This window comes from Lutra lutra, chromosome 5 (assembly GCF_902655055.1).
Source record: "Lutra lutra chromosome 5, mLutLut1.2, whole genome shotgun sequence".
Lineage (NCBI taxonomy): Eukaryota > Metazoa > Chordata > Mammalia > Carnivora > Mustelidae > Lutra > Lutra lutra.
The window spans coordinates 136,427,629-136,452,253 of NC_062282.1; the positions used below are offsets into that span (position 1 = coordinate 136,427,629).

General features: G+C 42.5%; 1 protein-coding gene across 5 annotated transcripts in view; it reads left to right on the top strand.

Moving 5' to 3' along the window:
• Positions 1 to 19,388, top strand: part of ALDH7A1 (aldehyde dehydrogenase 7 family member A1) — a 54,702-nt gene extending 35,314 nt beyond the window's left edge. Inside the window, exons 15-20 of one of the 5 annotated variants that reach the window (XM_047730513.1) lie at positions 1,118 to 1,215; positions 1,430 to 1,503; positions 6,153 to 6,228; positions 7,609 to 7,665; positions 9,573 to 9,608; positions 17,669 to 19,388. In XM_047730513.1, coding sequence (XP_047586469.1) covers positions 1,118 to 1,215; positions 1,430 to 1,503; positions 6,153 to 6,228; positions 7,609 to 7,663 — 303 coding nt within the window. In that variant the 3' untranslated portion in view covers positions 7,664 to 7,665; positions 9,573 to 9,608; positions 17,669 to 19,388. Of the gene's footprint in view, positions 1 to 1,117; positions 1,216 to 1,429; positions 1,504 to 6,152; positions 6,229 to 7,608; positions 7,701 to 9,572; positions 9,805 to 17,668 lie in introns of those variants that run through there. The other 4 variants (XM_047730514.1, XM_047730515.1, XM_047730516.1 and 1 more) reach the window with 4 other exon arrangements.
• The last annotated feature ends 5,237 nt before the right edge of the window (positions 19,389 to 24,625 follow it).

Below are 24,625 nucleotides of genomic sequence, written 5' to 3' on the forward strand. Positions count from 1 at the left end.
TGCAGTTAAAGGATTACTTTTTATTTTTACTTACTTATTTTAAAGATTTTATTTATTTGACACAGAGAGAGACAGCGAGAGAGGGAACACAAGCAGGGGGAATGGGAGAGGGAGAAACAGGCTTCCCCCTAAGCAGGGAGCCTGATGCGGGGCTTGATCCCAGGACTCTGGAATCATGACCTGAACCTAAGCAGATGCTTAACTGACTGAGCCGCCCAGGTGCCCCTTAAAGGATTGCTTTTCAAAAATCTTGATTTAAGGGGCGCCTGGGTGGCTCAGTGGGTTAAGCCGCTGCCTTCGGCTCAGGTCATGATCCCAGGTCCTGGGTTTGAGCCCCACATCGGGCTTTCTGCTCAGCAGGGAGCTTGCTTCCTCCTCTCTCTCTGCCTGCCTCTCTGCCTACTTGTGATTTCTCTCTGTCAAATAAATAAATAAAATCTTTAAAAAAAAAAAAAATCTTGATTTAAGGGGCGCCTGGGTGGCTCAGTGGGTTAAAGCCCCTGCCTTCGGCTCAGGTCATGATCCCAGGGTCCTTGGATCGAGCCCCACATCAGGCTCTCTGCTCCGTGGGGAGCCTGCTTCCCCCTCTCTCTCTGCCTGCCTCTCTGCCTACTTGTGATCTCTCTCTGTCAAATTAATTAAAGAAAAAAAAAATCTTGATTTAAATCATCATATTGTTTCATGTCTTGTGACAGAGGATAATTTTCATGTTTTTTATTTTGTGTATGTGAGTGAATTCTTGAGTAAATTATTTAGTGTGTCTTGCTTAATCTGTAAATTAGGGGTAATACAAAACCTGTATTGTTGGATGAGGATTAAATACTTAAATGTATACGAAGTGCTTCAGTCAGTGGGTTGCATATAAGAGGAGCTCAGTAAGTAATAGCTCTTAGATGTAGCAGCTTGAGTGGAAGCATGTCCTCATCTCTGTTTCTCAGAGTACAATTCAGGGAAAACCCCCCACAAAGCTGTGCATGAGAGAAACAGAATTAGTAAGATACTGAGGCTTTAGTTAACTTCTGTGCGTGGAGATTACATTGGTACAGCTCATGAAATGGACTCTTGCGAATTTTGACGCAATTGCTGCATCCTCTAACAGCTTCCACTTTCCTTTTAGAATGAAGAGGAAGTCTTCGCCTGGAATAACGAAGTAAAACAGGGACTTTCCAGTAGCATCTTTACCAAGGATTTGGGCAGAATCTTCCGCTGGCTTGGGTATAACTTTGTCTGTTTTGAGAATTTACATAAGCCTAGTTTGTGTCACGAATGGGCTTAAAAAAAAAAGAAAGAAAGAAAGAAACCATTGTAGTTGAAAATCCCGTTTTTGAGCATGAAGAGTCTTAAAGGTTTTGTTTGGATTTTTTCCAGTTTGTTTTATTTCTTAATTCCTATCTGTTGCTCTCAACCTTGCTTCCCTTTCTACACACAGACCGAAAGGATCAGACTGTGGGATTGTGAACGTCAACATCCCCACAAGCGGGGCTGAGATCGGAGGTGCATTTGGTATGTAGAGAATCCCTTTTCTACTTCTGGGGCAGTTAGATGTTTGGGGTACCATAACAAAATGCCATGGTGTGGGTGGCTTGAACAACAGAAATTGATGTTCTCACAGTTGTGGAGGCTGCAAGTCCAAGGTTAAGGTGTTGGCAGTGCTGGTTTCTCCTGAGGCCCCTCTTTCATGAATTAGGATCCTTCCATGGCCTTTTCTCCATGCCTGCCTGTACATGCCTGGTGCCTCTTCTTTTCCTAGGACACCAGTCCTTTTGTTACAGGCCTGCACCTTTGTGACATCTTTCTTTGGCTTATGACTTCATTCAACCTTAATTACCTCTTTAAAAGGATCTTTTGCCAAATACAGCCACCTTCTAAGTATTGGAAGTTAGGTTTTCAACATAAGTATTTGGGGAGGGGACACAGTTCAAGCAGCAAAGGAAAAGGAGTAATAGCTGTTAGAAAAGTTTGACCAAGAAACCGAAATAATAAACTTGGTAAGAGTCTGGTCTAACATGCTTGAGAGGAGCTTGCTGCCGAATTCAGAGTGATGATCCAGAATCTGACTCTTTTTTCTCAAACGCTGCATCACATTGGAGCCAGGGCCCTTAGCCTAGGATATGTGACCCCTTGAAGCAGTGACATCTCTTTTGTTGCGTGGTGTTAAACATTAGTTTTTATTTTAGATAAAACACTAACGTGTTTTCCACTGGGTTCTGCTTGTATTTTCTCTTAATAAGCCCTGAGTTCTTAATGCTTAAATTAAGTAGTAGTTTGTTTTTTTCCTAAAGTCATCCCAGCCAGCAGTTGTGTTTTAAGCATTTCAACTAAAAATGAGCGGAAGTATAGTAAAAACAGATTACGTTGTTTATACTTACATATACATCTGTATATGTATAGAGTAGAACACACATGTGTTAATACCTCCAACATTGTAAATAATTCGAGGCACTTTTTAGTGTTTTCAGACCAGTGTTTGCTGTACTTACTATTCATTGCATCAGTTTTAAGGCAAGGTTCCTGCTTTCCTTCAGGCTTACCCGTGCACTGTGCTCTTGAGTAGGCTGTGTGCCCCCCGGGTGCCTGTTTGTAGCCCACACTTCTTTGTGCACGTGACTCTTACTGCCTGAAGCCCACACAAGTTAATTTTTATTTTTTAAATTTTCTTTAAATATTTTATTTTTATTTATTTATTTGACAGAGAGGCAGGCACAAAGAAAGAAGAGAGAGAGAGGGAAGCAGGCTCCCTGTTGAGCAGAGAGTCTGATAAGGAGCTCAATCCCAGGACCCTGAGAACATGACCTGAGCTGGAGGCAGAGGCATAACACACTGAGCCACCCAGGCGCCCCACAAGTTAATTTTTAAATGGGAAAGGGGGTTCTCCCACTTTTCTCTTCCAGATTCACTCCCAGAGGCAGCTACTTGGAAATTACTAAAAGGAAATTTACCTTTGAATTTACTGTAGTTTTGTTATTTGTTTTTGTTTTTAAAGATTTTATTTATTTATTTGACAGACAGATCACAAGTTGGCAGAGAGGCAGGCAGAGAGAGAGAGGAGGAAGCAGGCTCCCCGCTGAGCAGAGAGCCCGATGCTGGGCTCGATCCCAGGACCCTGAGATCATGACCTGAGCCGAAGGCAGAGGCTTTAACCCACTGAGCCACCCAGGTGCCCCTGTAGTTTTGTTTTGTTTTGTTTTTTATTAGTTTTAAATAATCTCCATCCACCATGGGGTGGAACTCACAGCTCTGTGCCCCCATGCCTCATGATCCCCCGACCGAGCCAGCCAGGCGCCCCTCCTTCAGTCTTTCAAAGTAGTGTGCATCAGCTGCTTACTCTTCTCCGTTTTAGACATTGTTTGTTGACCCTCTGTTAGCATAGGTGAACCTTCTTAAGCCTTGCTCTTCTGGTGTGTGGCATGAGGTTTTGCCGGGTGAGGTCAGGAGGAAACCAGAGGAAACAACCACGCTTCTGTGTTCTCCTCCTCACAGTCACACAGGATGTGCTTCCTTCTTCCGGCATTGGGTTGGGACGACAAACATGAAATGTCATCTACCAGGAAAACTCAGGAGAGACTCTGCATTCCAGGCTTTTGTTGGAGGCTGGTCGCTGAGGCCTCCTTTCTCTGGCACATACTGAAACTCCAGACTCCCTAAAGGAAAGGAGGGGTTTCACATAAACCACATTGTACCAGAACAGCTGAAGCCCAGTAAGACACTTTAATCATTGAGGGGCAGTTTGCTATCCATGGAGGGCACTCTTCAGCAGCTGGGTTCCTACATGCTGCAGTGTTGCCGACAGACCTTCTGTGCCTGTCCTGCACAGTTTGCAGCAGTTTTTCCTCAGACATTTGAAGTTGTTAATTCATTTGCGTTATGGCGTCTGGTGTCGTGGTTGAAGAGCCCAGTACACTTTGATTTCCGATCTCTCTTTTTTTCCCTATTTCAAAAAATACGAGGTTTCCTAGGTTTGAGATCTTTGTAAAAAATTTTCTTAGACATTGGGCCAGTGATTAGCTTTAGAGTATTGGGGCTTATAATTCCCAGTGCTGGGTGTTTTTTTGACAGTTTTTTTCCCTTTCTCTCTCTTCAAAGTTTTTATTTATTTAGTGTGTGTGGAGGTAGAGGGGCATAGGGAGAGGGAGAGGTAGAGGGAGAATCTCTACTCCATGCTGAGGCTGACTCGGGACTTAGTCTCACTATCTGGAGATCATAACCTGAGCCAAAACCAAGAGTCAGATGCTTAACTGACTGACCCAGTGAGGCCCCCTCCCCCACCTTTTTTAAAAAGTACTCTCTGTACCCAGTTTGAGGCTTAAACTTAAAGCCCCGAGTTCAGGAGTCATGTGCTCTATGGACTGAGCCAGCCAGGTGCCGCAATTATTCTCTTTTTCTAATGACTAGAACTATTATTTGAATAATATCTTACCTCTTTAAGAATCATCTAATTTTGGGGGCGCCTGGGTGGCTCAGTGGGTTAAGCCGCTGCCTTCGGCTCGGGTCATGATCTCAGGGTCCTGGGATCGAGCCCCGCATCCCCCGCATCGGGCTCTCTGCTCAGCAGGGAGCCTGCTTCCTCCTCTCTCTCTGCCTGCCTCTCTGTCTGCTTGTGATCTCTCTCTGTCAAATAAATAAATAAAATCTTTAAAAAAAAAAAAGAATCATCTAATTTTGTTATCTTTTCCCTTCTATTTTCCATTTTTAAAAAAATATTTTAAAATATTTAAATATTTAAATATTTAATTTAATTTAATTTAATTTAAATATTAAATATTTAAATATTTAAAAATATTTTAAAAAAATTTCCTCAGATTTTCACATATTTTAATTTTTGTAAAAATAATCTATTTATTTTAGAGAGTACATGTGTACTGGGTGAAGGGCAGAGGGAGAGGGAGAGAGAGAATCTCAAGGAGACTCCCCGCTGAGCACAGAGCCCAACACCGGGCTCGATCTCAACACCTTGAGATCATGACCTGAGCCAAAAATCAAGAGTTGGATGCTTAACTGGCAGATCCATCCAGGTGCCCATAGGATTTTATTTTATTTTATTTTATTTTATTTTTTTTTAAGAAAGATATTTCTTTTTTTTTTTTTTAAGATTTTATTTATTTATTTGACAGAAATCACAAGTAAGCAGAGAGGCAGGCAGAGAGAGAGGAGGAAGCAGGCTCCCTGCTGAGCAGAAAGCCCGATGCGGGGCTCGAACCCAGGACCTGGGATCATGACCTGAGCTGAAGGCAGCGGCTTAACCCACTGAGCCACCCAGGCGCCCCAGGATTTTATTTTTAAGTAATTTCTATCCCCAGCGTGGGTCTTGAACTCATAATCCTGAGATCAGGAATCAAACACTCCACCGACTGAGCCAGCTGGATGCCTGCTCAGATCTTTCTTGTAGCTCTTCTGTTGAAGTGTTTTCTCCTCTGCTGTTACTAAAAACACTACCAAGACTTATTTCTTGTGCTTTGATAGCACACTTGTACATAATACCCTTCTCTTATTTTATGGAATCATTACCTTCTTATGTTATAAGGACATTAATGTAACATTTCAGAATATTGTAAAAGTCGTGTATAGTTGTTATTGAAAATTATATATAGCTGAGCTTAAGTGTGAAATTATATTTCCACTGTCCAGAAATTTTCCATCTTAATATCTGGTCCAGTGGTAAGGTTGGTTTTTTTTTTTTTTTTTGCTTCTGGCAGATTTGTTGCCTCTATATGCCTTTTGTGTGTCATCCCCCTACCCCCACCCCACCACCGCCTTAGTTTTTTTTTGCTGTTTATTTGGTCTCTTGTCTTTTTAAATTTTTTTTTAAAGATTTTATTTATGTATTTGACAGAGAGAGATCACAAGTAGGCAGAGAGGCAGGCAGAGAAAGAGGGGGGAAGCAGGCTCCCTGCTGAGCAGGGAACCCTATGTGGGGCTCAATCCCAGGACCCTGGGATCACGACCTGAGCTGAAAGCAGGGGCTTAACCCACTGAGCCACCCAGGTGCCCCTCTTGTCTTTTTTATAGAGGAGGCATATACTCTGAGCTAAATGTGAACTCATTGGTCTGGTAGCTCTAGTCTCCTTTTGGTGTATTTCTCTCCATGCTACCAAGTAGGTGCTGCACCCAGAAAAACTGCTCATGATTTGTGAGCTTCTTGTGTATTTCTCTAGGAGGAGAAAAGCACACTGGAGGTGGCCGGGAGTCCGGTAGCGATGCCTGGAAACAGTACATGAGAAGATCCACTTGGTAAGAAAAGGCTTTGGGAGGGTGGGTTTGAGCTTTGTGCCATTGGAACGTGCTTTTCTGCTTTTCTACCGTATGCTCTTTCTTCGTACTGCTTCACTTCAGTTTGGTTTTGTAATGAAGCGCAGCTGTCCCCTCCCACGGCATCTAGCCTCTACTGTTACTTGTCTCCCTTGGTTGTCCCACCTCAGCTAGTGCCCAGGGCTCGACCGTGAAACCATCTCAGTTGTGGTTTCTGTTTGGAGACACCAGAAGAGCAGGACATTGGAGGGTCAGCCAGTAGGAGAAAGTGGGAGAAGCTGTACTTGCGGTTTCTCCTTGGGTATGGCCACCACCCCTGTAGGTGGTAGGGGCAGCAGCAGAGGGAAAGTGTGCAGGGCCCTTGCAGGCCAGAATAGTGAGCGTGGCTCTTGACGGTGCCTTAGCTTGTTTACCCAGCATACACTGGTGGCTGGTGCCGGAGCCTGCTTCAGGGAGGATTTTACTAGGAGTTGGTTCTTCTACTTGTATGCTATTTTTAATTTTTTTGTATGTTTTTTAAAAACTTATTTTGGGGGGCGGAGGGTACACGAGCTGGGGGAGGAGCAGAGTGAGAAGGAGAGAGAGAGTCTCCAGCAGACTCCAGCTGAGCACAGAGCCCAGTGTGGGGCTGGATCTCATGACCCCGAGATCCCAACCTGAGCCGAAATCAAGAGTTGGACACTTGACCAACTGAGCCACCCAAGCGCCCTGCTTGTATGCTGTTTTTTCTCTTCCTTACCTTAGATAGAAATGATTTTACCAAGTGTATTAAAACAGTATGTGGGTCGGGCCCATGTGATGTAGCAGAGCAAAGGTTGAGGATCCCAAGATGCTCCTCTTGGTCTCATTTATTGCTTCTCACTAGCCCTCTAACCTCAGGTGGATTCTCAGCCGTAGTCCCTTAGAGCTTCAGTGACTCAATGTCTGTCTGGAAATTCTGAGGAGCTTTCGGCTGTGCTTTAAGTCTCAGACACATGCACCCTCTCCTGGTTCCCATTCTTTGTTGTGGGTTTTGTTTGTTTCCTGGTACCTGTTCTTCAAAGTCAGTTATGTTCCTTTTACTTTTGTTGTGCACCTGAGATTTAGAGTGGATCCCCATATTGTGCCCCAAAGACTATGAATAATGTATTTGAAAGGTGTTTTTCCAGATTCTGTTCTTTCCAGATTTGTTTTTTCTCTCTCATGAAACTGGATCTGTACTAACCTTGTTTTGTATCTTAACTTTTTTTCTTTACCAACTTGTATCTTGGGACGTTTCACCTTGTTATATACACAGATGTGCTAGGTTTTCTTAATGACATTAAATATTCTATATTATGTATATACTGCCCTTCATTGATTTTTTTTTTTTTCCCCTTCTAGTACCATCAACTACAGTAAGGACCTTCCTCTGGCTCAAGGAATCAAGTTTCAGTAAAGGTGACAGTAAATTGATATTACTTCAGATCATATAGGTATTCTTGGACCTCTTTCTTCTGAAGAAGATGAAGGAAGTTAAGATTTTTCCTGAATAAATGCATCATTTTGATTATGACGGTGGCTAGTCTCTTAACCCTAGGCCCCACTTAAATCAAGAGACTTAATTTTTAAAAAAATAAAACTAAATTGTCATGATACAGCCATATTTAGTAAAAGGTAGGATGAATTTTTTACTAGTAGTTCATGAGTTCCTGAATTTTTTATTACAGTTTTTTTTTAAAAAAGGAGTAGATGCAATAGGAAATTGGAAAAACACGGAATAGAAAAGGGAAGAAAATAGAAGTCTCGGTAGATGCAGGAACATCTGAGTGTGAGTAGAGATTGCTTTAGTGAGTATTGACTGACATGAGCCTCTAGCACATGTTTGCAGGGAGTGTGTTTGTGTTCCTTGCCTGTAGATGAGCACAGAACAGCATCGATGTGGTATGACTTGCTGTGTTTGAAATGACTAAGGGTGTTCATCACCATTATGGCTTTTCTTGCTCGTACTGGCTTTGTGTCACCACAAAAAACATAGAGCATGGTGGACATAGGTTTTGCACCTGCCTGTGTTTATGGAGAGTATCATCTGGGTTTCTTATACAATCTTAGGGCATTTTCTTTATAACTATTACATTTGTGTGGTTGCCCTTGGATTTGTTCTGGGAGAATGACCACTATGTGTGTGGCAGCATGTGGTTTTTGTGAAAGGAGGAAAGAAAGATAGTAGAACTTGCAAAGGAGAATCTGCTTCCTTCTCTTGGGAAACTGAGCCCTTTGGAGTGGTTCATTTCAGCCCAAGGTTGCCTGTTGAGCCCACATTGGCTCTTGAAGGTCTCCTGTCTTCCTGGCCATCTATACTGCCTGGCTGGGTTAGACCTGGGCAGAAGCCTTCCAAGAAGATTGTATTTGTAGGTAATCGGATGCATTAGGATGTATGGAGAGATTTGGACAACTGGTAAAGACTGGGTTGAGTTATGACAAAGAAGTAAGCAAATGAAAAAAATGAAGCAATTGAAAATTTATCAGGGTGGGAAAGGTATTCATATTATGTCCTGGAAGTAAGAAATAGTAACAAAGTTGATGAAGGTAGGGAGGTAAATTCTGAAAGAAGCATTGTCTCAGAAGGGCAAGTGGGAGGTCAGGTATGGAGATAGGAGGGATGGCTGTTTCTCAGAACATGTCTTAGAGAACTGTTTGATTCTTCAAGTCAAGAAAATATATAACTTTAATAAAAGTTAAAACCCACAAAAAAAAAATGATGTTGGAGAATGAAGTGCTTGGAATCATTCATTTCCAGACCTTCTTTCCTCCATCCCCATGCCCAGAGCACACACACACCCTTGCATGTACTCTCTATTGTACACACACTTGTACAATATTGACCCAGGTCACCTTGAAACATCTCATGAAATGATCCTACTGAAGACCAAGTTTTCTCCATTTTTTAAAGTTTATCATAGACTGGATTATGCCATATTGCGATATCTTTCCTTTTAAAATAAGTGGTTCCTTAAGAAGATCATGGAATTTGCACATTAACTTTAAAAATCTTGCTATGGCTTTGTTTTGCCCCCTTTTTTTTTTTTTTTAAAAGGTCTCATTGTTTAAGTATTTTAGCCCTGTCTTAGGGACTATAGTCCTATCTGAAGAAAGTAAAGCACCATTTAAAACCCTTTTAGGAATCACATACTGATAGGCCATTATTATTTTGTGAAATTGTTCAGGGTGATTTTTGATTGAAATATTTTCTTATATCCTTGGTTTTCCCAGCATATTATTTTTAAACAAATGTTTTAAGATATAAGCTATATCACTGTGTTTGTTTTAACTTAAAGTTTTTTACATTTATAATTTCTTTCTTTTAGGTTTTTAAGGAGGCTGTCCATCCTCCCATGTATCTGGTAAAGTCATAATACGGTGGCCAATTTTCTAGCATGCTGGGGTGACTGGCAGATCTAGTCTTAACATACAGAAATTGAATAAAATTGGTTGATTGCCTTTTTTTTTTAGACTAATTCATAATTTTTCTACATGTTTCTAATAATTATGAGGACCTATTTTTGTCATAATGCTTATTATTAAAAAATTTGCGCTACAGTTGTCCCTCTCTGTTCTTTTTTAGTGAATCAAAAAATAAACATCGCTTATTAGTATTTTTAACCAAGGAAGTTGAAATGCACATTTGTGTGTGGTGTTAGGGTTGTGTATTTTAAGGCGCTAGGGGCCCTGTACTGCTTCTTGTGATCACTGTTTCCGTCGAGCCCCTCCTGACTGCTTGCATCTGGTACTGTAGCCATATTGCCATTTCCCAGTCCCCGTTGGGAGCTGTGGTCAGCATGCCAGCCTCACCGCTACAGTGAACCCTAAGTGTCTTGGCATCTTCCTGTACTTCTGCAGTCTCTGGAGAGAGCATCCTAGGCTGACCCTAGGATCCTGACTCTTGGAGTTCCATAGGCAGGCATTGGAATACTTGATTTTCCTGGCCTCCATTTTGCGAGGCAAGCACACATGATGAAGACCTCACACAATAGAGATGAGGCAGTTTTCTCAAAGGAAATAAGGATGCTGTTACTTTTTTCACTTCTCTCTTCAATGCAGTGCAACTATATAATCTTCTTAATGGCATTCTTTGTCCCTGGTAATGCTGAAGGGACTGAGGAGTCTATGTGCTTGCTCTTCTCTCCTTCCCTAGCACTTCAGATCTTTTCTCCTATTGGCTTTGCTGTAATTTTATTTATCTGCCTATTTGCTGTAGACATTTGCACTGGTAACTGTTCACAATTTCTACCCTTTTCACACTTCTCTTGTCTTGCACTTAACTGCTCCTGTTTGGTTTTCTTCTAGGTGTTTGTTGGCCTTAAAGGTTTTTAAGGGGATGTATGAAGACATTAGGTGCCACAGCATTTGAGTCCCAGAAAGTGTTGATATGTTCTGATGTACCGAAGTTGTGGAGTTCTAACGCAATCAAATCTGTTGAGTTTTTAAAAATCATTTTAAGTAGTCTGTGTACCCAAGGTGGGGCTCAAACTTCATAACTCCATAACATAACTTCATAAAAAGAGACATGCTCTACTGACTGAGCCAGCTAGATGCCCCAAATCTCTTGATCTTTTTCCACTTTAAGTTTAGAAAGCTAGGTTATAAATTTTTCCTCTGCTTTTTTTTGTTTAAGTGTATTTTAAATACTTGTACACAGTTAAAAATACAATGAGCCTAGAATGCTTAAAACACTGTTCCCTCCTCTTCTCCCCCCCACACTTTACTGGAACGACCATCCTCACCTTTTTTGCTGTTGCTTATTCCTAAGTAATAAGCTCCTACTGTGATTTTTCAGTAAATCAGTTCAGTTTTAAATGCAGAGTTCTCAGTGCAGTAGGTGAGGATTAACTTTTTTACTAGCATTTCCCCAGACATAAAGTTGCTTTCCCTGTATTCCTCTCATCTCTTCATACATACTGTGTATGTAAAGTCTGTAGTCATAGTCTATAGTCATGACTTAATTACGACTGTGCAAAAGGCAACAAATCATGCCTGCTTTCTTACCTTGTCTTTTTCCTGGAGTTTGTAATTGCCCTTATTGCTTAATGTGCTCTGCATCTGTTTTTTTTTGTTGTTGTTTGTTTTGTTTTGTTTTTCTAATTGTGTTAAACTATGGCATAACCATTTTTGAAGTGTGCAGCTCAGTGGCATTTGGTACATTCACTCATTGGTGCAGCAGTCACCACTGACTGGTTCCAGAACATTTTTATCATCCCAGAGGAAACCCCATTACCCATTGACCAGTACTCTCCCCTTTTCACCCTATTCTCCAGTCCCTTTTGTCAACCAGTTGCTTTTGTCTCTGGGTTTGCCTATTCTGGATATTTCATAAAAATAGACCATTACTAATTATTTCAAAATGCCTGGATTCTGTCACATGCCTATTAATATTTTCCAGTTTCTCAGTTTTCTTCTTGCTGGGATCCCCTGTCTCAGTGATCTTTGTTTTCTGCTTCAGTGAGATGGGCTGCTCTTGGCTAGCATACAAGATTTCCTCTTCCTTTGCTGCTCTTCTGCATTAGAGACTCTCTATCTTCCTGGCTCCCATGTATTTTGTCCGATTGCTTTATATTCTAGTCTTGCTGGAGCACATCCTGTGGAAACGTCCCAACTGGTAATTTTGGAGATAGTTTTTTGTTTTGTTTTGTTTTTGTTTTTATTTTTAGAGAGGAGAATTTTTTTTTAAGATTTTATTTATTTATTTGACAGAGAGAGAAATCACAAGTAGGCAGAGATGCAGGCCGGCAGTGGCGGGGGGAGCAGGCTCCCTGCTGAGCACAGATTCCCAATGCGGGGCTTGTTCCCAGGACCCTGAGACCATCACCTGAGCCGAAGGCAGAGGCTTTACCCACTGAGCCACCCAGGTGCCCCAAGAGAAGTTTTTCTTTTTTTTAAAGGTTTTTATTTATTTGAGAGAGAGCAGAGAGCATGAGTGGGGGCGGGGGGAGGAGGAGAAGGAGAAGCAGACTCCCTGCTGAGCAGAGAGCCCAATGCCTGGCTTAATCCCAGGACCTGGGATCATGACCTGAGCCAGAGGCAGAGGCTTAACCCACTGAGCCAGCCAGGCATCCCTTGGAGACAGTTTTTACAGAATCTTGGGAAGGGCATTCCCCATATTGAATGGAATGTTCAGTCTAGTGTTCTGGGTTAAAAATACAGAGACTTTTTCCCCCCCATTGGAAAAGGCCCATAAATGTTTTTGTGGGATTGGCCTATTGGCATTTAATCCATTTGGCCTTAGGGTGTATGTTATGACTTGATCTAAATTGATTTCCCCTTCAGATATTTAGTACTCCCCCCCCCCCCCAGATTTCATGAATGAATTTCCCTTTCCTCACTGTTGCCTTTTATAATATGACACATTTAATTCTTGTGGCCTTTATCTAATTTTAGAGGAGGAGAGAGTGGAAGGAGGGGCAAAGGGAGAGAATCTCAAGCAGGCCCCAGAGCCCACCCAGCGCAGAGACCAAGGTCTGGCTTGATCTCTACCCTGAGATCGTGCATGACCTGAGTTGAAATCAAGAGTCGGTTGCTTAATCGACTGAGCCTTCCAGGTGCCCAATTCTTGCTGTGGCCAGGCCTTTTAAATTCCTGTTATTAAAGGGTTTTTTTTGTTGTTGTTTTATTTGTAGAGTCCCATATAGATAACCTGTGTGACCTTCAGCAAGCAGCTAACCTATTTGAACTTAACTTTCTTAACTATAATCTGGGGTCTGCCAGTTTGGCTGCTTTGTTATAAGCTGCAGAAAACAATTTTGCCTTTAGCAAAAATTAGAAAGGATGGTGGTCACACTCACTTTGCTCCTGCAGATTCATTTTCCAACATTGTCCTGGCAGTGTGTCTTTCAGGGCTGACCGCTGGGCTCCTTCACCTGGGCTTTCTTTGTGTTCTGGTTTTTGATTGTTTGCCCAGTGGTAGAAAATCAAAGCTTAGAGGTCAGAGTATCCATTTCCCCACTCTCTGCCAGCCTTTGGTAGTTACTCTCAGTGGTTTTAATCCTATTTCTGTGACTACAGACCTTGTCGTTCCCCTCTACTGTGGTGACACAGGATTCTGGCAACACCGTACCTATTTCTTGCCCTTGGTTCTCCAGGTGCAAATGGCATTGTGTTGATGCTTCCTGGGTTTGTCACCTTCCTTAATTCCTTATTCCCCAGACATAGCTGGGAAGCAGATAATGAACTGTCTTGTCATTCTGCCAGAATGAATGAACTTCAACTGTTTGGGGGCCTTTTATTTCCTTTACTAAAAATTAAAATCTTGGGGCGCCTGGGTGGCTCAGTGGGTTAAGTCATGATCTCAGGGTCCTGGGATTGAGCCCCACATCGGGCTCTTGGCTCAGCAGGTAGCCTGCTTCTCCCTCTCTCTTTGCCTGCCTCTCTGCCTACTGGTAATCTCTGTCTGTCAAATAAATAAGATCTTTTAAAAAAAAATTAAAATACTGAAGCAGCAGGCGGTTGGGCTGGCGTGGATCCTTTGCCTGTCAGGTATGTGACCTGCTCGTTGTTTTGAGGAAGAGCATAATCACTCTGTTAATCGAATGCTAAAATCAAGAAAGCATAATTCCCAGGATTTGGAAATAATGATATTATCCTGGAATGAAATGTGGGTGATGGTCTGCTAAAATAATATGTTCTATTCAACAGGGTGGTAATAATACCTGCCATAATTTTTAAGGAAATAAGAGAAATAACACTGCCTGGCACATGGTGAGGGCTCCATAGATATTGACTGCTGTTATTAGAGTGTTTTCCATATTTTCCTAAAAGAAATGTAGAAGGATATTTCATGTTTTTGAAAAGGGATGTTCTGGGGGGCTTTTCGTTGGAACTAAATTTATCAATAAAATAGAGAATAACTTTGTAGTACTCAGATTTTATTGATCTTGGTTTTTTTTTTTTTAAGATTTTATTTATTTATTTGACAGAGATGACAAGTAGGCAGAGAGGCAGGCAGATAGAGAGAGAGAGAGAGAGAAGCAGGCTCCTGCTGAGCAGAGAGCCCAATGCGGGACTCGATCCCAGGACCCTGAGATCATGATCTGAGCCGAAGGCAGAGGCTTTAACCCACTGAGCCACCCAGGCAATCTTGTTATGTATGTTTGTTCAAATATTTATGACTCCTCACAAAATTTTGCAATGCATTTCATCTGTCTTAAGTTTATTCCTATATATTTTAAGATTCCAGTTGTAGGTGAGATTTCCCTTTCCTTATGTGTGAGTTATTACATAGAAATTGACATTCTAAGGTGGATTAGGTTTGAAAATGGAAACATGGGTGCACCTGGGTGGCTCAGTCCGTTAGGGGTCTGCCTTGAGCTCAGGACGTGATTCTGGGGTCTTGGGTTCGACCATGGTTCATCCATGGGGCTTCTTGCTCAGTGGGGAGTCTGCTGCTCCCTCTCTCTCTGTCCTTCCCCTGCTTGTGCATGCGTGTGCTCTCTCTCTCTCTCTGTCAGATAAATTAAGTCTTTATTTTAAAAAATTGAAACACAGATCCTGTCAGTACTTTACATTTGCTCTTGGCTGGTGAAGGTCTTTTAGCCCCTCAACTCTAGAGTTGGGGAGGTTTGACCAGGATTCATACTATGGAGTTGTCTTTACGGTGTGACTGTAGGTGGCGCTGCTGCTCAGAGCAAATGCCTAAGTTTGGCAGGGAAGGATGTTGTTTAGACTGTCGTATCCAGGAGGTCACCATGGAAGAGGTTTTGTATTCTGAAGACAGATGTGCTAAGCACCATGCCCTGCTTGTATGAGATGCTTTACATTCCAGCACCATTGGTAAACCGCATTTCCTACCTCTGGTCGGCTAACGACACATCACCTGAGCTTCCGTGGGTGATTGACTTTGGGTAAAATCTAAGCACCGGAATGTCGGTGAAAAAATAGTATTTGGGCTGTAATTGCACAGGAGTATCTTTTGTTTTAAGTTAAGAAACATCATTAAGTTTCATTTTCCATCCACTCCCCGCCTGTCTCTCAGTGGAGCCTATGTGTGAGGTTACTCCAGTTTGAACTCCAGGGGACATTTTATTTCTTTTACTTATACTTTTATGATACTTACTATGTTCCAGGCACTTTTCAGAGCACTTAACAAATAGAAACCCATTTAATTCTCATAACAAGTTATGAAATAGGTCCTCTGATAATCCACATTTTATTAACATGGAAATGGAGGAACAGGGGGGTTGAGTAACTTTTCCCCAAGTCTACCAGGTGATAAATGGTGGGGGTGGAACTTGAACCCAAGCAGTCTGGCTCCAGAGTTGTTAGTGCTCTAGTAACGAGTCATCTAAAATTAATGCTCTCCTTCCTTGCCTACCTCTTTTTAATCGCTGTCCCTTCATTTTTTCTTATACGATTTTATTTATTTTTTATTTTGATATTATCACAAACTTCAAAATTGGAGTATAATACAAAGAACTTCTTTCCCCTTCACTATTTGAGACTATGTAGTTGACCCCTCCCATCACCCCACATCCTTGAGTGTATATTTCTTACAAACGACATTTTCCTATGTAACTGTTACACACCATCAAAATCAGGGAACTACTGATACATTACATCTTGTTGTCAGATACTGTTCAACTTTAGCCCCTTGTATCAGTAATCTCCTTTATACCAAAAGGAGCTGTGTTATTCTAGCTACTTTTTCTTTTTTTTTTTTTAAAGATTTTATTTATTTATTTGTCAGAGAGAGAGATCACAAGTAGGCAGAGAGGCAGGCAGAGACAGAGGGAGAAGCAGGTTCCCTGCCGAGCAAGGAGCCCGATATGGGACTCGATCCCAGGACACCGGGATCATGACCTGAGCCGAAGGCAGCTGCTTAACCAACTGAGCCACCCAGGCGTCCCGAGCTACTTTTTTTTTTTTTTTTTTTGGCTTTTATAACCATGACACTTTTTTTTTTTTTTTTTAAGATTTTACTAATTTGAGAGGAAGAGCACAGAAGGAGAAGCAGATTCCCACTGAGCAGAGAGCCCCACATGGGGCTCAATTGTGGGACCCTGAGATTATGACTGGCTGAAGATAGGCACTTGACTGACTGAGCCACCCAGCCGCCCTAACCATGACACTTTAGAAATTACAACTTACGGGGCGCCTGGATGGCTCAGTGGGTTAAAGCCTCTGCCTTCGGCTCAGGTCATGATCCCAGGGTCCTGGGATCAAGCCCCGCATCGGGCTCTCTGCTCGGCAGGGGCCTGCTTCCGCCTCTCTCTCTGCCTGCTTCTCTGCCTACTTGTGATCTCTGTCTGTCAAATAAATAAATAAAATATTAAAAAAAAAAAAAAGAAATTACAACTTACTTGGTAGAATGCCCCTGAACTTGGTGTTTGCTCATGGGAATATTCGGGTTTAAGGTTGGTGTTGTAAGGGGCGCCTAGGTGGCTCAGTGGGTTAAGCATCTGCTTTGGCTCAGATCATGATCTCAGGGTCCTGGAATTAAGCCCTACATTGGGCTCCCTGCTCAGCAGGGCGTCTGCTTCTCCCTTTGCCTCTCCCCCTGCTCATGCACTCTCTCTCTTGCGCACAAATAAATAAAATCAACAAAAAAACTGTGGTAGAGCAATACGATCACAGAAGTGATGCTGTGTTTGCCTCACTGCATCTTTTTTTAAAATTACTTTTATTAACATGTAATGTATTATTTGCCGCAGGGGTACAGGTCTGTGAATCGTCAGGCTTACACATCTCACAGCACTCACCATATAACATACCTTCCCCAATGTCCATAACCCAGCCACCCTCTCCATACCCCTCTCGCCCCAGCAACCCTCTTTTGTGAGATTAAGAGTCTCTTATGGTTTGTCTCCCTTCCAGTCCGATCTTATTTCATTTTTTTTCCTTTCCTACCCCCCACAGCCTGCTGCCCTGCCTCTCAAATTCCTGATATCCGGGAAATCATATGATAATTGTCTTTCTCTGATTGACTTATTTTGCTTAACATAATACCCTCTAGTTCATCCACGCCGTTGCAAATGGCAAGATTTCATTTCTTTTGATGGCTGCCCAATACTCCATTGTACATATATGCCACATCTTCTTTATCCATTCATCTGTTGATGGACATCTAGGTTCCTTTCCATAGTTTGGCTATTGTGGACATTGCTGCTGTAAACATTTGGGTGCACCTGCCCTTTTGGATCACTACATTTGTATCTTGGGGTAAATACCCAGTAGTGCTTCACTGCATCTTAATAGGTGGGGTGTGGTTGCCATTTGTCTATTACAGAGGATGTTCATGTAGCTCTCACAGGGTGTTGTCTGCTGGCATTCTCCATTGTAAAACATTTCTTTTATCCTTTGTACATGAATGACTTTCGTGGGGAGGTACTTTGAAACTATATATGCGGCCTGTTTTTCCCTCAGATTTTATGTTTATTTACTTACATTTGTATGTTTTTATGTTTTCCTCTTTTAGCCAATAAGTTACATGCTCAGAATAAATTTTGATACCTGATTTGGCCAGCAGGATACCTGTGAAACTAGCTTCTGTGTTCTCTTGATGTGTTCTCATTCTTCTTCAGTCCCTGCCTTCCTTTTTGAAGCAAGATGTTCTGGGTGGTTCTTGTAGTTACCTGCCCCAGCCCTGGAATCAGCCATTTTCTCAAGCCATTTAGTCAAGAATCCTATTTAGAAGCCAAGACGTATCAACATGAAGATTTCAGTGCTGTCAGATCCTCACAGTGGACAGAGTTGGGAAATACATGGACGTACAACCTTTCTACATCTGGACAACCATGTGGTCACATCAGAACTTCACAAATCCAGTCCAACATCACAGTGCTTGTTCAGTTTTCGCCCTTCCAGGATTTGCTGCTTTTGTCTCTGATAGTTAGAGACGTGCTTCCTAGGACCCTCGATCCTTGTTCTGGTTGATTTCACCAATCCTCTCTTCCCCCAAGGACACCCTGCTCACCTCATCCTGGTTCTCAGGATGCTGGACTTGCCCTCACCATGGACGTCTTCCTCACCCAGCTCAGCCTGAGACACCTACCCACAGCTACCTCCCACATGAGGACATCCTTCTTACCCATCGAATGGCTTTAGGATTGCACTGTTGAGGAAGAGAGACAAAGAGGACCTGACCTCTTCTTAAATGTGCAGTTTCAATTCTAATTCCAAATGGTATTTAGGTGCCCCCCACCCTGCCTGGGGCTTCAGCTGGACGAACAGGGAGGTAAGCTCTGGAAGCAGAAGGTCCATGTCTAGGGCAAGTCTGTTTCTAGTGGGGTGAAGGCTCTGAGGAATCCCTTGATCTCTGGCCCTAACTCTTGCGTGTGAAGTGAACAGGCTGGAAAATAGTGCCTGTGGGCCAGAATTGGCCCAGTGCCTGTTTTGTTTGGAATTTAGCTTTTATAAAACTCAAATTAAAATTTTTTGAAAACATAGGTGATGTACTCTAATTCACCGTGGTTGGCCACAACCGTGATCTTACCTAGCTTCATACGTTTTCTTCCCTCCCAGAGGCTCAGTGGCTTTATTCTTTCAGCCCTGATGAATTAGGCATACTTCAAAAAGCCCTTGGCTAAGCACAGGTTTTCCACCAAGAGTGAGAAGTTTACCTAGACTTAAGTCGGGACCCTGGCATTATTAAGGATGTTATTTTAGCTGCTTGAACAGAGACTGCAGAGAAGAAAGGCTAAACAGAATAGTTTTCTCTGATTTAAGAGTTCAAATGTAAATAGTCCAGGTCCAGGGTCCAGGCCTTAGACTTCTTTGTTGTTCTGCGTAGTGAAAGGTGGGTCATTGCCACGTCACATTTCAGCTCGTTAGGGTAAGGAAGGCTCTCTTCCTTTGAAGCGTGTGACCCAGAAACTGCACATGTCCTCTCCACTCACATTACAGAAGTAGAACTTAATCACACAGCAGACACAACCAATGAGAGGTTGAGAAACCTTTAATTCCTTTTTTTTTTCCCTTTAAGTAATCACTATGCTTTAACTCACCACCCTGAGATCAAAGGTTGCATGCTCTACTGACTCAGACAGCCAGGTGCCCCCAGACCTTTATTCTTGGGACCCAGATAGCCAGCCAGTCAAAACGTGGGTATGGCATTATGTTGAGAGGACAGAAGGGATATTGGAAAATTACGCCTTCCAACTCCGTGTTTATTAAAAGACTCCCCTCTGCTTACTGTCTGGAATATTCTCTGTCACATGTCATTTTGCTGCTTTATGTGGATACTCTGCCAATTAAGAATGCATTTAGATTCTGTCTTCATCCCTGAGGGCTTTCCATCCCTTATCCTTTAGTAGGAAGTGGAGGGGGTGAGCTTCCCAAAGCAGCTGATGAGGGAACTTTCGAAGTTGGTTAGGAAAGAGCAGGAGGTGGAACAGAGAAGCCTGGACAGGTCGGACACTGGGACCAGGGTTGGCAGAGGTGGGTGGGAAACCCTGTGGGAACACCAGGCTGAAGAGAAAGCAAACCCTGGGAGAAGGTGGTGATGGTAAAAGAGGAGTAGGAAATAGAAGGGAACCCAGGAACCAGGACATGAGCTTCCACTAGTGTGGCCTCTTTGCTCCATTTTCTGCTCTGGGGCTCAGTGGATTCATAATCTGTCACAATGGGGATTTCAGAAGGGCTAGAGTTGATTCCACATCTCTTCTAGGACTCACTGTCTGTAAAATGGGCACAATTTTCCTTTCAGGCTGCATTTCCCAACACTATCATGAAATACAAATACACAGTCAAATAGGCAAATTGTGTGTACAACGTCTAATAGAAAGATGATATTGAGAGACGTGGTAAAACTCTCTACATTCTGTGTAGAGAATCCCCAGGGGGCTGGATTTAGTTAAGACGGGGTCACCCTGATTGAAAGGTCATTCCTACAGCAGACAGGATCTAGGAGAGAGGGCATGGTCTGGATGGGCTGGGGCCCTCTTTGTCAGGTTCAGGACCTGGGCTTCAGAGTAATTACCTGTCTGGGAAGGTAGAGAAGAACATGAGCATGTCTCAGGTGTATAGTCAGAAACACCTTAGGCTGGGCAATGGCATTGTGGTGGGATCTCCAGAGCTGCCTCTGATGGGCGCGGCAGCCCAAGGAGTGTGGCTTGAACTCCTGATGTTGGATTGCTCTGAGCCAAGTAGCCATAGAACTGGTCATCTCTGCTCCTGGCCTGGTTTGAGGCAGTGGACGCATATTCGCTTGGTTGGCTTTTAGCTGTGAAAATTTCCTGTGTGGAATGAGGAGATATTTTGCATTTCATAGTGTGTCATCTGAATGTGTGGTCAACCTGAGGACATTCCGCTGGGAGCCAGGAAGGTGAGGTTTGCTCACAGACTCAGACCGTGCATGTGAGAGAAGCCTTGCCTCTGTACTTTTTCAGAGCCAAAGTGTCACATTGCCTTCTCTGGGGATAGTATGAAGGGGACCGTGTCCCAGGGGATGCATCTTGTATTTTGTACTGCAGCTTGGAGAATCAGTTTTTCGTTTTATATTATATTCCTGAGTATTAATAGCTTTAATTTTATTTAATTTTATTCTTTTTAAAGATTTTATTTATTTCTTTGACAGAGATCACAAGTAGGCAGAGAAGCAGGCAGAGAGAAAGGAGGAAGCAAGCTCCCTGCTGAGCAGAGAGCCCGATGCGGGACTCGATCCCAGGACCCTGGGATCATGACCTGAGCTGAAGGCAGAGACTTTAACCCACTGAGCCACCCAGGTGCCCCCAATAGCTTTAATTTTAAAATACGACAAACTATTTTAGAAATAAGATGATTAACTGAAAAGTTTTTTTCTTGCCTTGAAGTAATGACCTGTTCCAACTTAAAAAATTAGGCATGATCATTGTGGTGTTTCTGTGGTGTTTTTAACCCTGACTCCAAATGCCCAAAGAGTGATCGAATGATTTTAATCTCCTGAGATGGAAAAGAATCTTTAAAGAAAAAGTATCAGGACATTTCTATAATCTGTAGGCTATAGATTCTACATCAAATGATTTGAATTTTTAGTCTCATAGTTTGCTCTATGCAAGGAGTCGGACAACGTAAGACATTTTCCCAACTCTGCCTCCCTCTGCCATTCTCGGCTGCCAAATAAATGACAGATTATTCTAGTAATTTCTGTGAGCTCAGGTAAGCTGAGAGCCTCCCAGCCTCATTCCCCATTTGTATTTTTTGACCTCTGCACATTTAACTATGACTTTCTCATGATCGCACGGCCTCTGTTCTTCCTTGAGGGATCTTGTAGTATTCTTGCTTATAGAAAACACAGAGCCTCGCGGGTTGCAGGTGGTGCGGCCTTCCCAGCAGCTCTCTCCACTCTGGCTTCCAGAACTTCCACACTACAAGAGGACGGGTGCCCCACCATTAAGATTTTACCATCCATGTGCCTCTCAGGATGGAGAGTGGCTGGAGTCATCGTTGTCTTGCATCTTTATAAATAACCTCATCAGTATGTCATTTTCTCTCTCCCCCAACAGAATGCTTCTCTGTAACATGGTTTCTGTGAAGTGGGCAAAAGCCTAATTGTTCCCTCAGAGTCGCCTAAATGACATGAAGGGCTTGAATTTTTAGTAGCTTACAGAAAGAAAAGGGGCTTTCTAACTGGTCCAAGCATTCCGTCCAGCGAAGGCTCCCTGGCTGACCTGTTTACCACCAAGCAACATAGTGCCAGCCGCGCTGTGACTCATAATCATTACAGGAAATTTGCTTTAGGATTTTTCTTACACGTACAAGATCTACTTCTGGTTCCTTGTTATTTCTTTTGTCTTGTGAGTATCCCTTAACAATAAGGAAGGTTACAGAAAACTTTTTATGAGCATCTCCACTCCAAGGTCAAACGGACTTATCCCAGCAGTTACAATACATCGTTATTTTCAACTGTTCATTTCCCTCAGTAAATGTAAGTTCTCTGAGGTCAAGACCTTGTCCATCTTACTCAGAACCTGTCTAGCTCGCTCTCTTCTGTATCTAAGGGGATGCATGGTACACAGTATGGAATCAGTAAATGTTTCTTGAATGAGCAAATAAATGGATGCTTTGTGGAGATTTTGGCTTCTTTTTGTATGTATAGGGGAAGAAAAAAATTATACTCTACCCTCTTAGGTTCATTAATTGGGACCTATGAATCCAACTGAAAAAAAGATAGATTGACAAGAGAAAAGGAATACAAAGTGTATTATTAATTTTTATGTGCATGGATGCCTTCATAAAAATGAAGTAAAAAACCGAAAGAAGTGGTTGAACTTGGGGGCTTACATACTGTTTTAACAAAGTGTGATAAATTGTTGAGAAATGACAAGACAAAGGAAAAGGGGTTTGGACTTTTGGGGTGGTAGATTGTGGAAAGGTGAATATATGAGGGAAACTAATGGAAGATAAAGTTACCTGGTAAGGTATATGCAGACTCATCTCAGCACTTTCTCTGTGTCTGGTTATTAAGTTTGTTCTCTTCCAGGTACAAGAGAGGGGGGAACCTTTATAAGGGAAGTTTATACTTTTAGGCAGATCAGAGGAAGATTCTCACTTGGATTCAGCTCAAAATAACTTTTCTGCTGAAGTGGCATATTTGGGGGTGGCATATTCTCATCCCTTTCATGTGTTTGGTAAAATTTGGTTGTGGTAAAGGAGTCCCATTTCCCACTACCATCCATTCTCTCCTATTAACAGGGGGTATGGAATAAAGAAAGCATCTTCCCAGCTTTTTGCTGGGAGGTATAGCCTGTGAAAAAATAGGCTGGGTTTCTGAGGACTTCTAGAAACAGATTACTACCTCTGGATTGCCAGCCCTGGGGCTTTTCTGAGGCAGGGAGATAACCTTTTATCCTGTTCATGCTACTGTAATTTTGGTGTTTTTGTTACATACAGCCCCACCTAATCATATGTTGGTTTAACATTTGCATTTTTGAGGACCAGAGGGAGTGGGATTAAAAAATCTAAATCTAGCTGGGATGACCATAGAAAATGATGCCACTTTCAGGTGTTCAGAATCTTGGGACAGCCTTAGGTGAGGTGCTTTTCTTGGCTGATTTATTTCATACCTGTCTGCTCACAAATGTGGAACCTGTCCTCTCTTCCTGTCTCACCCCTTGATTTAGAAATACTAACAAATTAGTACATCAGATGTTGATATAGGGACGCCTGAGTGGCTCAGTTGGTTAAGTATCTGCCTTCGGCTCAGGTCATGATCCCGGAATCCTGGGATCGAGCCCCATGTGGGGCTCCCTGCTCAGTGGGGAGTCTGCTTCTCCCTCTCCCTCTGCCTGCTGCTCCCCCTTCTTGTGCTCCTTCTCTCTCAAATAAATAAAATCTCAAAACAAAACAAAACCTCACATTGATAATATTTAATATGTGCTGGTAGGCAGAAGGTACCTGTGTACCTCTAACTGAATGGAGCAGGAAGTTTGCTGTGTCCAACTTGGTATTTTGTTTCATTCTTAAACATAACATAAGGAAGCATAAACATAAGGAAAAATCAACCAATTGCATTTTTTAAAAAAGATTTTCCCCTGCTACTACTATTTTTTAAAGTAGGCTTCATACCCAACTTCATGGGGCTTGAACTCAAAACCTCGTGATCAAGAGTCTCATGCTCTACCCGCAGAGCCAGCCAGACACCACTCCCCTATGATTTTTATGTCACTGGAGCCAATTTCTTTTTCCTGTTTCCTTTAAAGGATTTACCTTTCTTTAATGTCTCCTTTAACTTAGCTCACATGAATAAGCACTTCCTCAACAGTGGCATGTTTCTCAAACCAGTTCTTTCCTATACATGTTGGTTGTCTAAACCTTGTTCCGCGTACCTTCTTAGCCATAAAGGAGCAGGGAAATGTTGTCTTTTTCAAAGGACTGGTGGCTGTAAGTGACGTGGGCTCCGGGGCAGGGGTGGGGGCGGCGGTGTGGAGAAGGGGCCTTAATGAGCTATCATTCAAGTCTGTGTGCCGTGGCTTTATGAGAAAATTCTTTGCCTTCATTTTTAAGTGAATACCTTTTTTTTTTTTTTTTTTTTCCCTCTAGGAATTCTCATTCAGCTTAGGCAGTTACGAAATTGGGAACTTGATAATGTTCTAATTGGAGTCATGGGACATTAAGAAATTTTGCTCTCAAATGCCCCTGCACTTTGAACTAGTAGGGGTCAAAAAGCCGACAGTCCTGTCACGTGGGGCCATTTGGGGAACTTCCGGAGTTTGGGCAGTGCCTCAGTTCAAAATACAGGTGTCCTCCTGAGACCTCAGGTTGAAAAACACCCATTATGTTGAATCATTGGAAATTGCCATTTTGTTTTTAAGTTAAACTGCCAATATTTTACCTTTTTTTTTTTTATTTAGATCAACCTACACATGAGGTTTTAGTTTTCTTGAAGAGTTAATTGAGAATTGTGACCATGAATGTTATGAGAAACAAAATATTACATATAAAGCAAGACTGGAAA